The sequence below is a fragment of the Ictalurus furcatus genome, chromosome 24 (genome assembly GCF_023375685.1).
Source record: "Ictalurus furcatus strain D&B chromosome 24, Billie_1.0, whole genome shotgun sequence".
NCBI classification, from domain to species: domain Eukaryota; kingdom Metazoa; phylum Chordata; class Actinopteri; order Siluriformes; family Ictaluridae; genus Ictalurus; species Ictalurus furcatus.
Genome location: NC_071278.1, coordinates 1,930,012 through 1,944,719, shown reverse-complemented (window position 1 = coordinate 1,944,719; position 14,708 = coordinate 1,930,012). Strand labels below are relative to the sequence as shown.

Here is a 14,708-nt window from a genome sequence, read left to right as displayed (position 1 = left end):
TTGACGTCAAACGCTTGCACTGCTGGAATGTTGTTTTCTGGGTAAACTTCGACGTGTGGTGCGGAATTCAGAAAGTCGGCAAGGGAAAGAGGAGGAGGTCTGATCCTGGCTCATTCCACACGGAAATACAAAAAAACCCCAAAAAACCTCACATATAAAAGTATAATTTGAGAATTGTACACCGTTAGGACCGTCAGTGCTTTGATGAACAGTTTGGGAACTTTATTTATTTATTTATTTATTTATTTTAAACGCACGTTTCATTTTTAATAGATATTTATTAATTTGAAAAAAAAAAAAAAAAGATTTAGCTTCCATAATCCAGTGTTTTTAGATAAATAAATACAATTTATTTCCATAAATATATCAAATATACAGTTTTTATATTCTATATTAACCTGCACAGATTTCCATATTTTATTATCTCATATAGTATTTTTCTTTCTTTCTTTCTTTATTTATTTTAAACATAAAAGCTGTCTTTTTTCTTCTTTTTGCATAAACCAGAGTATTAATAAAAGATAAATAAATGATACATTTAATGCAGATTAGTTTGGTCTGTTAACAGTTCTTGAAGCTTTCAAGTTAATAATAAGAACAACAATAATCATTTATATAAGTATACAATAAAAAAAAATAACAACAAGTTAAAATAGAAGCAAGAAGAAGAAAAAAAACGGGACATAAAATTGCATGCGTTTAAAAAAGGGATTGGATTTAAAAAAAAAAAAAAAAAAAAAACAAGAAAGAAAGAAAAACACATCGGAAATTATACCGCGTCGTGTTGTTTACTATATTTTTCATTATCCTGTCATCGATGTACTTAAATTTTTTAAAAGCTTTTACACGTGAAGTTCTTTGTGTGACTCTTATTGACTTTGTGTGCTATTATGATTTTAAAATTTGCTATGAATTATTTTCAAAATTAGCTAGTTGTATATTATTTACACATTCATATTATTTCATATTATTTACTCATTAAAACGTATTATTCAGACTTTTTTTTAGTTTAATTACAATACATTTATTTGTCATTCGTAACATCCTTTTTTTCCAGATATTTTAAAGATACACCTGTAAAGCATTAAAGTTATTTTTTTTTAAATCTGCCTCATACATAAATTCACCTGGAATTTGACTTTTATTATTTATTCATTCATTTAATAACGATAGAATATCTGTCAGATATCCGTAATGACCCGTTACGTTAACCAAAAACCCCGACGCCGTCGGGGTAAAGCTCGCTGGGGATCTGCTTTGTTTGTTTGTTCGACGCGTGGCGTGATCACATGACCGAGCGTAAGGTTTTTTCCTTTAATTCGTCACACGTCTGTTCAGTGTTTAACTTTTAGATCCGTACATTTATGTTTAAAAGCTAACCGACCCACGCTAACGCGCTTTTTATAGCATTCAGACTGTGACTGAACTGTACACACACACACCGACATTTCTCTCTGCTGTGTGTGTGTGTGTATATATATATATATATATATAAGTGTGAAAACCGTGTATACACTACAGACGGTCTCTGCTCTCGCGCTCTCACACTCGCGCTGTGTGTAGGTGGGAGCTCGGCTCAACATCTCTCCCACACAAACACACACACACACACACACTCGGTTAGAGAGGAAGAGATTCCCTCTGTAACCCAGCCTCCTCTCGTCACAAAGGGATTACGCAAAATATATATATGTACACATACACAAACAATAATAATCTACGATATGAAATTCAGAAAGCTACAATATTAAAACTACATAAAAAAAAAGCTACAAGCATAAAAAATGAAAGCTGCAAGCAGCATTTTTGGGGGCCAAGCACCCCATTCACAGATGCGCTACAATCGTTACTTCAGCAATCACAGGAAAGCAGAGCCATAACTATAGGCAAAGGGATTCAAGAATGATTTGTAGTTTCACATATTTGCCAGTCCGTTATGGGAGAACAGTTTTGAATATCAGAGCTCCTTTGGTAACTTTTCTTCAGACGGGTCTCAAGATGCTGTCAGCCAAATTTGGTGAAGATCGGACAAAACTTGGAGGAGGAGCAGCAAAAAGGGTGACTTGGATGAAAGCATTTCCGTCATCTTATAGTCATTTCTGACCAGTAAGTGGCGCTGCCATAAGATTTGTCACATAGCCTCAGGTCATGGTCCTGAAGACCCAAAGGTGGCGCTAAAACGTTGGCCCAATTTTGGTCAGAACATTCCTTAGACCCTCCCTAATCAGTGTGCTAAATTTCACAACTTTTTACCAGAAGGTTCTATGGGCTGCCATAGACACCCCAGCCAGAAGAAGCAGCAGGAGAAGAAACGGTAGAACAACAATAGGGTGCCTACACACCTTTGGTGCTTGGCCCCCTAAATATTTATTTAATTTTTAAAAAAATAAAAAGCATTGAAAAATTATTGGGGTTAAAAAGTAAAAACAACTTTCAAAATGATTGACTGACTAAAATAAAAAATACTAAAAACTAGTGTATTCACAGTCACGCCCGGTGTTTGTAGGCGGCCGACGTACACACTGAGCCGGGTGTAATAATGGGGGTGTCCTGAGGGTATCAGAGGGCTACATACACACTGAGGTTCTCACCTCTCACCTATATATATATATATATATATATATATATATATATATACACATATACACACATATATATATATATATCTTGACCCAGAAGCCCTTCTATGAAAACACCAGCGAGTCCAGAAATACAGCGGACAGCCATCACAGGCTCAGGCTCTCAATACTCCTCGTAATAAATCACACAAGATAACTCTCTGGAGGTTTTATTTGCGCATTGAGGATTCAGGGTCGTGGTGTCCGGTTACTGACGTCCCGCTTAACACAAGCACTATTAATACCGGTATGAGAACGTGAGTAACGTTACTCACCTCGTAGACTAGCACCGACACTCCGCTCACGTCGAGCCAGAGGGGAGAATCATAACGGTACACACGTACAAGGGAATAGAATCATTTCACCAAGTGACATAAAACGAAACGTAAATTATTATTTAAAAAAACAATAAAGGGGGGGGGGGGGGGGGGTGCTACATTTTGGAAAAAAAATTAATAATAAAAAAAAACACAAAAACAACCAAAATAAATAACAGAAACATGCAAAAAAAATATATATATATAAAAAGATGGAAATATAACGACCTACTTTTTGGAAAAATGTCAAACGAACAAACAAAAACAGAAAACTCAACAAAAAAAAAAACAATGAAAGAGACTGTCTACTTTTTTTGTGGAAAAAGTGTGAAATAACTAACTAATTAACTGACAAATAGTTAGTTAACTAACCAGATAAATAAATAAATCTCTGAAAAAAAATTTAAACGATAAGCCGTAAAATAAATAAATAAATAAATAAATAAATAAATAAGACCGAGCCGACAGCGGACCGGAGGCTGGGTTAGAGTTTAGGTAAAGTGAGGTTTAGGCAGTGAGGACTTGGCACAGAAGTGTGACCAAAGAAAAAAAAAGAAAAAAAAAAAAGCGGTGTCTCGTTATAGAGCAGGAACATCGGGGCGAGAACAGCGACGCTAAATTTAGACCTTCTTCATTTAGCTTCATCGTACAAACAACAACAGCACCCCGTTAAAGACGTCTCCATGGCTGCATCATCAACCAGCTCGGATTGGACCTCAAAACACTCCAGATCACTTTACAATGCCAAGTCAAAGCTAAAATCAGACAGAAATGACCGATCTAATCAGACAGACTTGAGGTAATTAGGAAATTTTTCCCCCCGTCCGTTAACGTGTTGTGTTTACGTTTCGTCATCGCCGCTACCGTATCTGTAGCCACCCGCTACTGTTGGGTTTAAGGCGAGCGCCGGATCCGTAGAAGTGCTCACACTGAGATTTTTATTTATTTATTTATTTATTTATTTTAAAAAGTGCACCGTTATCGGAAAATACGCCATTACACGTCCTTCACAAGCGCTTTCTCTTACACGCTGAAAATGCATTTTTATTTTTATTTTTTTATTGCGTAGACGTTCGACCTTTTTACTACATGATTCAACAATTACGCTTTCTGAAGGTCCTGAAATAACGGGTTCTATTCCTAGAGGCCCATAAAACACACCAGAATGTGTGTTACACGAGGCCCCGGTCTCCGCACTCGCCGCTCTCAGAGTCTGGAAAAAGCTTTTGACATCACTGATGCGTCAACTGGGCAATCTGTGAGCAAAAAAAAAAAGAAAAGAAAAGAAAAGAAAAGAAAAAATAAAAGCAGTGATCAATGCAGCACATTGTGCCTGAAGAGAGAGAGAGAGAGAGAGAGAGAGAGAGAGAGAGAGAGAGAGAGAGAGAGAGAGAGAGCGTTTCTCAAAGGGACATAAAGACCATGCAGTGACATCACTGTGACATCACCACACGAGACCAAACGTTTTTATTAGTTAATATTAGAGCAGACGTAGTTTTTCAAAGTAAAACTAAATTCTGAACTTGAAAGAAAGAAAGAAAGAAAGAAAAGGTAAAGGGCTGAGTGATATTCTGATATAATGACGATGCTGTGATAAACGTTTCTGACATACTGCAGCTGAATTGATGATCAAATGTTGTGCTGAATCATTAAAAACGCATTATCCCTTCAATATTTTTAATAGAAGAACCATTCAACAGCTTTATTTATTTATTTATTTATTTATTTATCTTTTGAAGTACTGATTTACTGGAAGTTTCTTAACTAACCGTTATACCGTGGCTAGGGCCGGGCGATGAAATGATATTATATGGACAGTACGATAAGTTTGGTCACAACAATCATAATATGTTTAATATGTTTTTTTTTTTAAAAATCATTTTTAACACTTTTTTTAAAAAAAAATATAATTACAAACTGACTAGAAGCAGCTGAGTTGATGCTCCTTTTAGTGATAATATTATTTATTTATTTACAAATAAAACACATTTTTAACATGCAAAATAAAAATTTATGCATTTTTATAGAAATTAAATAAAGTATCAGCGAAGGGTCTTTTAAAAAAAAATAAATAAATAATTTTTTTTAAAAAAAAGTTACACTACTGTGTTGCTGGAAAACTGATAGTTAACTGTAATATCGTGTGATGTGTTTTCGTCATCTCACCCAGCTGTAAATAAAACAATAAAAATGCAACGGGGCAAATAATAAAACTGCAACAATTAGAAGCAGCCACAAAAAAAAAAATTTGAAAAATTAGAAACAACCACAAAAAAAAAATGAACGTAAAAGTAACACGTTATTAATCATAATGCAGATCAGAAATGCTAGTTAAGCGCTAAAGCTAAAGTCTAACGAATGTTTAATGGTCAAAAGATCTCTGGCGCGGGAAAACAAAAAGCCGCCATTTTGTTTTGTACGGATCCAGAGTGCCAGGACACGATTAAACGCACTGACTGTATATATATATCTCACGCTGGAACTGCCGTTTCCTTTTTTATCCGAGCTGTCCGATTACGCTGAAGCAGGAGACGGAGTCGGGTGCGGTCAGTCATCGGGTCGGCGTGGCTAATCCATAAAGATTAGCGCGGATCTTGCGTGTTACATAAGCGAGGTTTGTTTCATTAAAACGCTTCCTGTGCTGAAGTGAGGCTTATTTACCGACTCCGACACATCCTGAAATGAGATCAGCCGCACACCGAGCAACTGATCCTGGATCAACCGTCTAAATTTATGTCACAGATTCGATTTTTTTAATATTTTTTTTTTTATTCCGGTAACTCCACGCTACGCACCCAGACCAGCACAGGGCCATCCGTCCAACTCCTGCATTAAAGAAGTGAATAAATTCCTTCCTACTAAATCTCAGGCGTCTGACAGGCCTCGTGTTCCAGCGATGACGATCCGAGAGCACGCTGAATACGTTTCAAACTGATTTATAAATCATTCAGCGCTACCGAAAAAGAAAAAAAAAAGGATATGTTTTTAATCATCTGTAGTGTTCATGTTCTTGAAAAACATTCTTTTAATATATATATATATTTTTTTTTTTTAACATGAAGAATTGTTATTTTTACAGAATAGTTTACATAAAAAGTAGCTTGCACATAGGCACACAGGGGTGTGCCATACAAACTGCCAGCAAAAAAAAAAAAGTAGTTTCATTTAAAAATAAATAAATAAACAAACAAACAAACTATGATTAATTATTTAATGAAATATTTAATTTTATATCATTTTTATTCATAGAAATTTATATATAAACATTGAAAACAGGAAAAAATTACATTTACATTTGACAATTTTTAGGATTTTTTTTTAATTTAATTATTATTATTTTTTTTTTAAATCATTTTAACATCACGGCTGCTGCTTCCGGTCAGTTTGTAGCTAAACTTATAAAATCAGTCGATTTTGCAATCGCAGAAATGAACTCGGAAACAAAATCAAGGAAACTCCGCAACGTTCCGCAATTTTTCAAAACGACCGCAGATCTCCCGTGGATTCGGGCCGAGACGCGTCACGAGACGTCGTCAGGACACGCATTCAGCTGAAACCCTTCTTCGGTTCGCGCGTGTCGAACACGAGTCCAGCAAAAAAAAAAAAAAAGTGTCGTTTACCACGAACGACAACAATTTTATGCAAATCGCAATTTCGCCAAATTCAAGCAGTTTTCCCCCCCAAAAAAAAAGCACAAAAAACTTTGCACGCTCGAAATCCTGTACGGACTGTAAAATTAAAAACAAACAAAAAACGATTCAAAAAAATTTAGCGTAATAAAAAAATTCATAAAAAAAGACACCAGGAAACCTCAGAAAAGATTACTGCCAGAACTGATCATGTGATCGATACCGCATCGTGATATCGCCCGGAAATATCATTAAGTGTCATTATTTTTCCTTTTAATTAATTTCATTATTCCATAACGTGCCAAGTAAATGGTGGCTGACCGATTGTTAGATTTTCTCACATTGTCTGTATGACGTATTTTTCCGTAGAGTTTGGATTTAAAAACATTTTTAAAAACCCTCTGAACTTCTGGCTCCACAGCGCAACTCTGCTGTCCTGTTGCTCCTTATGTATCAAAACCTCGGCGAAAATGAAACATCACGTAATATGACGATATCCACATCATCTTCAAGTATCACGATATGTCCAGTTTCACCCACACTTTAGCCCCACCCCCTTTTTCCTCCTTCATGTGCGCGATGACTGGGACTTTCAAACGGTAAATCCTGACAAGATTTTTATTATTATTATTAAAATCGATCTTCTACCAGCTCTCACGCTTTGGCGGGATATAAACTACATTCCGAGCACCAGAGCTTTAAAAGCGCTTGCCGTTGAAGCAGGCGCTGTTAGAAAGTGCCGGAAACGACGTGCTGACTCGTGAAGTGATAAAGAGATGAGCTAACAGAGTCGCTAATCGGGCTGTGGACAGAGTCTGGATCATAAACAAAAAGACTTCTGGAATATACGGAGCGCTGATGCTGTGGAATTCGAAACTACGAATTTTACCTTTTGAGTAAATTTGCATTTATTGTTTTAGATTATATACAAAGTGTTGTTCTGAGGGTATAGGGTCAAAGTGTTGTTCTGAGGGTATAGGGTCAAAGTGTTGTTCTGAGGGTATAGGGTCAAAGTGTTGCTCTGAGGGTATAGGGTCAAAGTGTTGCTCTGAGGGTATAGGGTCAAAGTGTTGCTCTGAGGGTATAGGGTCAAAGTGTTGCTCTGAGGGTATAGGGTCAAAGTGTTGTTCTGAGGGTATAGGGTCAAAGTGTTCTTCTGAGGGTATAGGGTCAAAGTGTTGCTCTGAGGGTATAGGGTCAAAGTGTTGCTCTGAGGGTATAGGGTCAAAGTGTTGCTCTGAGGGTATAGGGTCAAAGTGTTGTTCTGAGGGTATAGGGTCAAAGTGTTGCTCTGAGGGTATAGGGTCAAAGTGTTGCTCTGAGGGTATAGGGTCAAAGTGTTGTTCTGAGGGTATAGGGTCAAAGTGTTGCTCTGAGGGTATAGGGTCAAAGTGTTGCTCTGAGGGTATAGGGTCAAAGTGTTGCTCTGAGGGTATAGGGTCAAAGTGTTGCTCTGAGGGTATAGGGTCAAAGTGTTGTTCTGAGGGTATAGGGTCAAAGTGTTGCTCTGAGGGTATAGGGTCAAAGTGTTGCTCTGAGGGTATAGGGTCAAAGTGTTGTTCTGAGGGTATAGGGTCAAAGTGTTGCTCTGAGGGTATAGGGTCAAAGTGTTGCTCTGAGGGTATAGGGTCAAAGTGTTGTTCTGAGGGTATAGGGTCAAAGTGTTGCTCTGAGGGTATAGGGTCAAAGTGTTGCTCTGAGGGTATAGGGTCAAAGTGTTGTTCTGAGGGTATAGGGTCAAAGTGTTGCTCTGAGGGTATAGGGTCAAAGTGTTGTTCTGAGGGTATAGGGTCAAAGTGTTCTTCTGAGGGTATAGGGTCAAAGTGTTGCTCTGAGGGTATAGGGTCAAAGTGTTGCTCTGAGGGTATAGGGTCAAAGTGTTGTTCTGAGGGTATAGGGTCAAAGTGTTGCTCTGAGGGTATAGGGTCAAAGTGTTGCTCTGAGGGTATAGGGTCAAAGTGTTGCTCTGAGGGTATAGGGTCTCGCCCGTTGCTACATGCGTACACACACTACTACCAGCTAATCGCGGCTAACTCTAAGCCTCAGACTCCGCCCATGGCTCATAAAGCAGCTCTTACTTATTGTACACTTATCTGGCCACAAGCTTCAGAATCTTATAAGCTGCAATCTGATTGGCTATTCCTATTTTCCGATGGGAAAATATACTTTTAAAACGCCGTGACGTACGAGCTTTTTCCGGCGCGAGATATAGATATATAGATATCATCAAGTTATTCCAGAGGTTTGCTGAAAGCATCTAGATCATCTCGCCAACAATTTGCTCCCAAAAAGGTTCTGTTCTCGGGTTGGTCGGAATGTCCTCGTTCTTTCGAAAGTAGGCGGATCTCGGCCACGAACGACGCCGGACTCTTTAGAAGAAGTCCGGCTCGCACGACGACTCTACAGTTACACTTTCGATTCATTTTCTTCATTCGTTCATCTTCAGTAAGCTCTTTATCCTGGTCAGGGCTGTGGTGGATCCACGGCCTATCCCGGGAACGCTGTCTGTGAGGTGGGAATACACACTGGATGAGACACCACACACACACACACTTTTACACACTCCTTGACAACCAGGGGCGATTTAGGAAACCACTGGCACGTTTTCGAACGTGGAAGTAAACCGGAGAACCCCGGAGGAACCCTGTATGGACATGGTGAGAAAATATCAAACGCCCTAGCAGGCAGTAACTCGAGCTCAGGATGGAAGCACGGACCGTGGGGCTGTGAGGTGACAAAATGTCTCACTTTTCCAAAAAAAAAAAAAAAAATCAGCTACACACTGACGCCTCAACGTGGCCGCAGCGTTGGAACAAAACCGTATCGTGGGTAATAATAACGGATTCCATGAAGGAATGAAATGCCACGTATTCAGAAGGAGAACACACAACAACAACAACAACAACAAAATAAATTCTGAGTGAGATCAGAGTCACCACAAGGGGGTCTAATTCTTAACATATCCTTCTCGAGTCTATAAATATGACAGATGTGAGAAATTGGCTAATATTTTGCATGGTCACTATAGCAACAGTCTACAATCGGACTTGACCCGTGCTCCCGTGTTTTCACACGACTTCGCTTGTGACCGAGTGTTTAAACTCACGACCTTCTGGTCTCTTAACGGCTGAGTAAGCACTGCTGAGTCAGGCAGGTCAAAATAACCTGGTACGTGACCGTGTCTGCTGGTACAACCGGTTACACCTGAGACCAGGGGGCGTTTCTTTTCAGAAAATCTGACCTTCATGGAAAATAAACAACAACAAACAACAATGAACTTTTTTGCCTTTCGTCATTTGAGACATTTCATCACCCTCTAAGGTCCCGACGCGCAAGCTTCACGGGCCGGGTGTATCTTCCCATCAGGTTCTCAGACGTTCTCTCCACCAAGCACTTTGGATTCTTAGAACATTTCGTCACCTTGGAGCATCAGGTGAGAACTCAAGTGAGGAAAACAAACAAACAAACAAACAAACAAACAAACAAAGAACGGAGAGATTTGCTCGAAAATCACTCGAACGGACTAAACCAAAATCAGAGCATCGGTATGACCACTCACGTGAAACCAAACACCTGCACCTGGCCGTGATGACCACGGTGAAAGTATTTCAGACATGCGATCCAAATCCTGCGGTGGTTCCGCAGCTGGACTCGGATCGGAGCCAGAACGCAGCGGCTTCCCTCGGCGCGCTCGCGTTATTTGAACAGATGTCACATGGACGGCACGGGAGGACGTGGGCTGACCTGAACTCTTTGGTTGCTGAGATCAGCTCGATCGAGAACGCGTGAGAGACGTGTGAGCGCATCTCGGAAGTCGGCAGGGAGGTCGGACGTGATGATCGAGGTCTGCTCGTCCAGTTTTCTGCTAACGCTTTGAGATCCCAAGATTCAGAACTGCAGCCAGATGTTATAAGCGTAAACGAATTCGTTCCTCCAAGCCATGTGTTTCACACTGAAGCCCTGATTTACATGAACAGCATGAACCCTTAAAATAACCAACGTGCAAGCTGATGTACTAACGATGGAGGATTACATCTCTCCAGAAACACCACGTTCTGCCCAGCTTCTCTTGTAATCCTTAATAAATACGAATGCCATTTGGAGCGTTTATACCGAAAGATCAAATCAGATCAGTACAACCGAAAAGCAGGTGGTAAATTTGCAGGAGCTCCATTCACTAGGTCAATGACGGATAAGGGTTATCAAGATTATAGATGATAACGACCGAGTAACCAAATCAAATTGGCTTTCACGTTAGATACTGGTGTAGATACACGACGTGATATCGGACGCACACTTGTACGCACGGGGCAACAGTTCGCTTCAGTCCGACTCTTTCGGGATGACTCTCATGCGATTATCCTACCCTTAAACCACCCCCAAACCCCACGTTAGTAAATCAGAGACTTAAACCTTTCGATACGTTACGACATACGCGCGATCGTTAAGACGCCGACGTCGGCGCCTTTCCACTGGGTGCGAGAATCCCGTCAAACCTGAAACTAAAAGTGGAACCGCGTAAGAATAAAATCATGCCATGACACGACTCGACTCCAGGAACAGCCACGAAAGCCACGACTGTTTTTTTTTTTTTTTTTAAATGGGATGAAAAGTAAAGCTTAGGTGCCGTCGGCGCGTTTATTTATGGATGTCCGCAGGTTGTTTATACGCCAAACAACGTAACTACATTTAGCAAGTACATCGGGGCACCCGCATTGACATTCGAAACCAAGCGCACATCGGAACGACAACAACAACAACGCTGATGTCGAATCAGCCGAACCTCAGGGTTCACGTTCGTATCGCAAACCCCTGGAAGTTTCACCCAAACTTACCGAGTGTTAAATGTCGTGAATTATAAAAGCATGTCAACGCGACGTATAAAGCACATCCGGGATTGTTTTTTTTTTTTATATATAAATCGTAACCATCGACACACAATACGCGCGGTCGCTTCCTAGAGTACGGACCCCGATATCCCTAGAGCAAGAATTCCCAGTTTGATCACCGGGAAACCCCCTTTCTGATGACGCGCCTTAGACTACGAGCACTTTTGGGGGCGGAGACGGGACGTGCTCCCCGTTCGTAGTCCGGCAAACTCCTCATAAATTCGCCAACGCTGGTTAGTAATTGGTTAATAATTAGCCGAGGAATCCCAATGACCGCATGGCGTAAGTGCGAAATCCGTCATGAGCATCGTAATCGCCGAACAGCGATGGATGCGACTCTCTCGTGCAAGACTCCGGATTATTACTGAACGACTAAGATCTTACGAGCAAGTTTTGTATTCGGAACACCGCTGGGATTGAAAAAAAAAAGTTTGCCCAAAATGTAGACGTCCCATTAACGCCTGGCAGGTTTCGAACATTCGGTGACGAAAGCACGCGACGACATGACAGACGAGATACAAACACGCGCAACTTCAAAGGCGAAGCCGAGCAATAATGCCAAAATCACAAGCGTCAAGCATCTCTGTTTTTATCCCCTGTCCTTCACTCACTTACTCCCCCCGCTTGTTTTGCATCTCTCTCTCTCTCTCTCTCTCTCTCGCCCCATTCCCCTCAGACACACTCACCCGTGCTGGGCATGTTGGTGCCGGCCGTGCTGTCCGAAGAGAAACACGATTCAGTCTCGTAGATAGTCTGCAACATGGCGCACAGCCCCGGCACGGTCGGCTTCAAAAGCATGCCGGGCAGCGGCACCGCCCACAAACCGACGGATACGCCGAAGGACGACTCGCAGAAAAGTCCGAGACCCGAATCAGCATTTGAGTGTGGAGATATTAAGAGCCGGCGCTTTTGAGAGGGAAAGCAAAGGATTCCCGGATGCCAGTGTTTGTCCTTTAGCCCGTAAATTCGCACGGAGAAAGTAACGAGTCGTTCGGTTTGTCCGCTAGTCCCATGATCCCTCGGCTGGTCCGAATAAAGCCTGCTCAGTGTGGCACCTTCACATCGCTTAGAATTCACACCGAGAATTAACACGCCGTCTCGTCGAGTGTCCGGAGCAGGTCTCTGATTCAGACTGTCCTAACTCCAGAGATTGGCTGCGTGCCGAGAGAGCGAGAGAGCGAGAGAGCGCGAGAGAGAGTCCTGATCCAGTCTATCAAACACCAGTTGAGTTGTTCAGCCTCAAGTCAAACCAGCCTCGGTTTTCCTGTCCTCTGGTCATTCAGCTTGTTGCCCACACCTTCCACTTGCTGTGTGTGGTGAGCGAGTGAGTGAGTGAGAGAGATGAGAGAGAGAGAGATGTGAGAGAGAGTGAGAGAGCGGAGCGGCGGCGTTTACAAACAGACTGGGCTGCTTCACAGAGCTGGAAATAGCTGCCGAGCGACAGGGGAGGGGAGGGACTACGATATAAATAGAGACGGGAGCTGAACGCTCGACTGGAGCGAGAGGGGGGGGGGGAAAGAACAAGAGAGTGTTAAAGGAGAGAGAGTGTGTTAGAGCAAGGGGAGGGAGAGAGAGAGAGAGAGAGAGAGAGAGAGAGAGAATGTCAAAGAGTGCAAGCAAAGAGAGAAGTGAGGGAGGGAGAGAGGGTGAGAAAGAGAGGGAGAGAGAAAGAGCCAGAGAAAGAGATAGCACAAGAGAAAGAGAGCACGAGCTAAACTAAGACAGAGAGAGAGAGAGAGAGAGAAAGAAAGAATATGAGATGCAGAGAATGAATAAGAAAGAGGGTTATGGACCGAGGAGATGACTGTGTGCTGAAGTGAGCTACGCGGGGAAAAAGACAGAGAGTGAGAAAGAAAGAGAAAAACAGAAAGAGAAAGGAAGGAAGGAAGAGATATGGAGAAATGAGAGATAAATAGAGAGAGAGAGTGAAAGCAAAAGGAGGGAGAGAGAGAGAGAGAGAGAGAGAGAGAGAGAGAGAGTATGGTAGGGTGAAATAAACTACGAGTGAGAGAGAGCGAGAGGAAATGAGAGAATGCGAGAAAGGGGAGAGAGAGAAAGAATGAGAGGAATTCTTTCTCTCGAGGGAGGAGTGGAGGATGGACTATCATATCAAGCAGTTAAAGCCGATCAAGAGCTACCACACACACACACACACACACACACACACACACACACACACACAATCAAGGCCTGTGCAATTATTGTATTGTATTGAATTATTGTTAATTAGCTTTTGCAATTGTGACATCACAAAATATGCAAATGAGTCTTAATTGATGTGGAGCGTCTGTGAAACAAGTTCCATCCTGTTCTCACGTACGTTACAGCAGCTATAGCACTCGCTCCCTCACCAGCTTCTCTCTTATTCTCTCTCTCCAAGTTAATGAGGCCAAAAAACAAACAACAACAACAAAAATATATATATGTTTAATCTGTTCACGTCTAGCGTCCGCTGTGAACCAGCCGTTGCTATAGAAACTATAACGAGCGCATCAATGAGATATAAACCTGCGCTACTATCCGAGCTGCTGCTCTAGAAAATGAATCAACACCCTTCTGACCAATCAGAATCCAGAACCTGGCAGCGGCTGCGCGGTGCGAATGAACATTAACACAGTGTCAGTGCGGTGTTTCTACACGTACGCTGCGGCCCTGAGGTCATCGCCGTTCACCCGGAGAGGGAGCGCTGCCCTGTCACACAGTCCACGTGCGTCAGCAAACACACACGGGTCGATATCTCGCACTCACACACACACTCACACGCGCTCACACACGCGCTCACTCGATACAGACAGCGTTCGCCCTCGCCTTGCGTCTGTTTGCAGCGAAAACACTCTAGTGTGAAAAAAGGGGCGTGGCTTCAAGGCCCAGCGCAGGTAACTGAACACGGCGGGAAGTTTGATCTGTAGCTGTTTCTGCTTCCGAACGCCGTTTCCTTTCATCGACGTTACGCTAACGTAACGTTTAAATACGTTTTTTTTAAAAACAATTTGAGACACGTGTTTACTGTGAACGTCTGCACTTCTTATGTTTATTTATTTATTTATTTATTTATTTAGAGAGTGGGAGTGGAAGCAGCTGGTCCCGGATCACTGAAACGGAGGATAAAACTAGAAGCGAGACTAAATTAGGCCTCCGCGCCGCTGTATTCTTAGCAGCGGCCGTTGTCATGACCACTGCGGTTAAAACGGGCCCGAGAGCCGCCGAAGATCAAAGGGCGACCGAAAGCCTGTGTTTGCACACACACACGCACGT

General features: G+C 41.8%; 1 protein-coding gene across 4 annotated transcripts in view; it reads right to left on the bottom strand.

The window, feature by feature from the left end:
* hdac5 (histone deacetylase 5) overlaps nucleotides 1-14,708 on the bottom strand; it is a 99,775-nt gene that overhangs the window by 55,963 nt on the left and 29,104 nt on the right. For 3 of the 4 annotated variants that reach the window (XM_053613267.1, XM_053613268.1, XM_053613270.1), the window contains exon 1: nucleotides 12,140-13,338. The exons of the other annotated variant lie outside the window; for it this stretch is intronic. In XM_053613267.1, coding sequence (XP_053469242.1) covers nucleotides 12,140-12,251 — 112 coding nt within the window. In that variant the 5' untranslated portion in view covers nucleotides 12,252-13,338. Of the gene's footprint in view, nucleotides 1-12,139; nucleotides 13,339-14,708 lie in introns of those variants that run through there. 4 annotated transcript variants of the gene reach the window in all.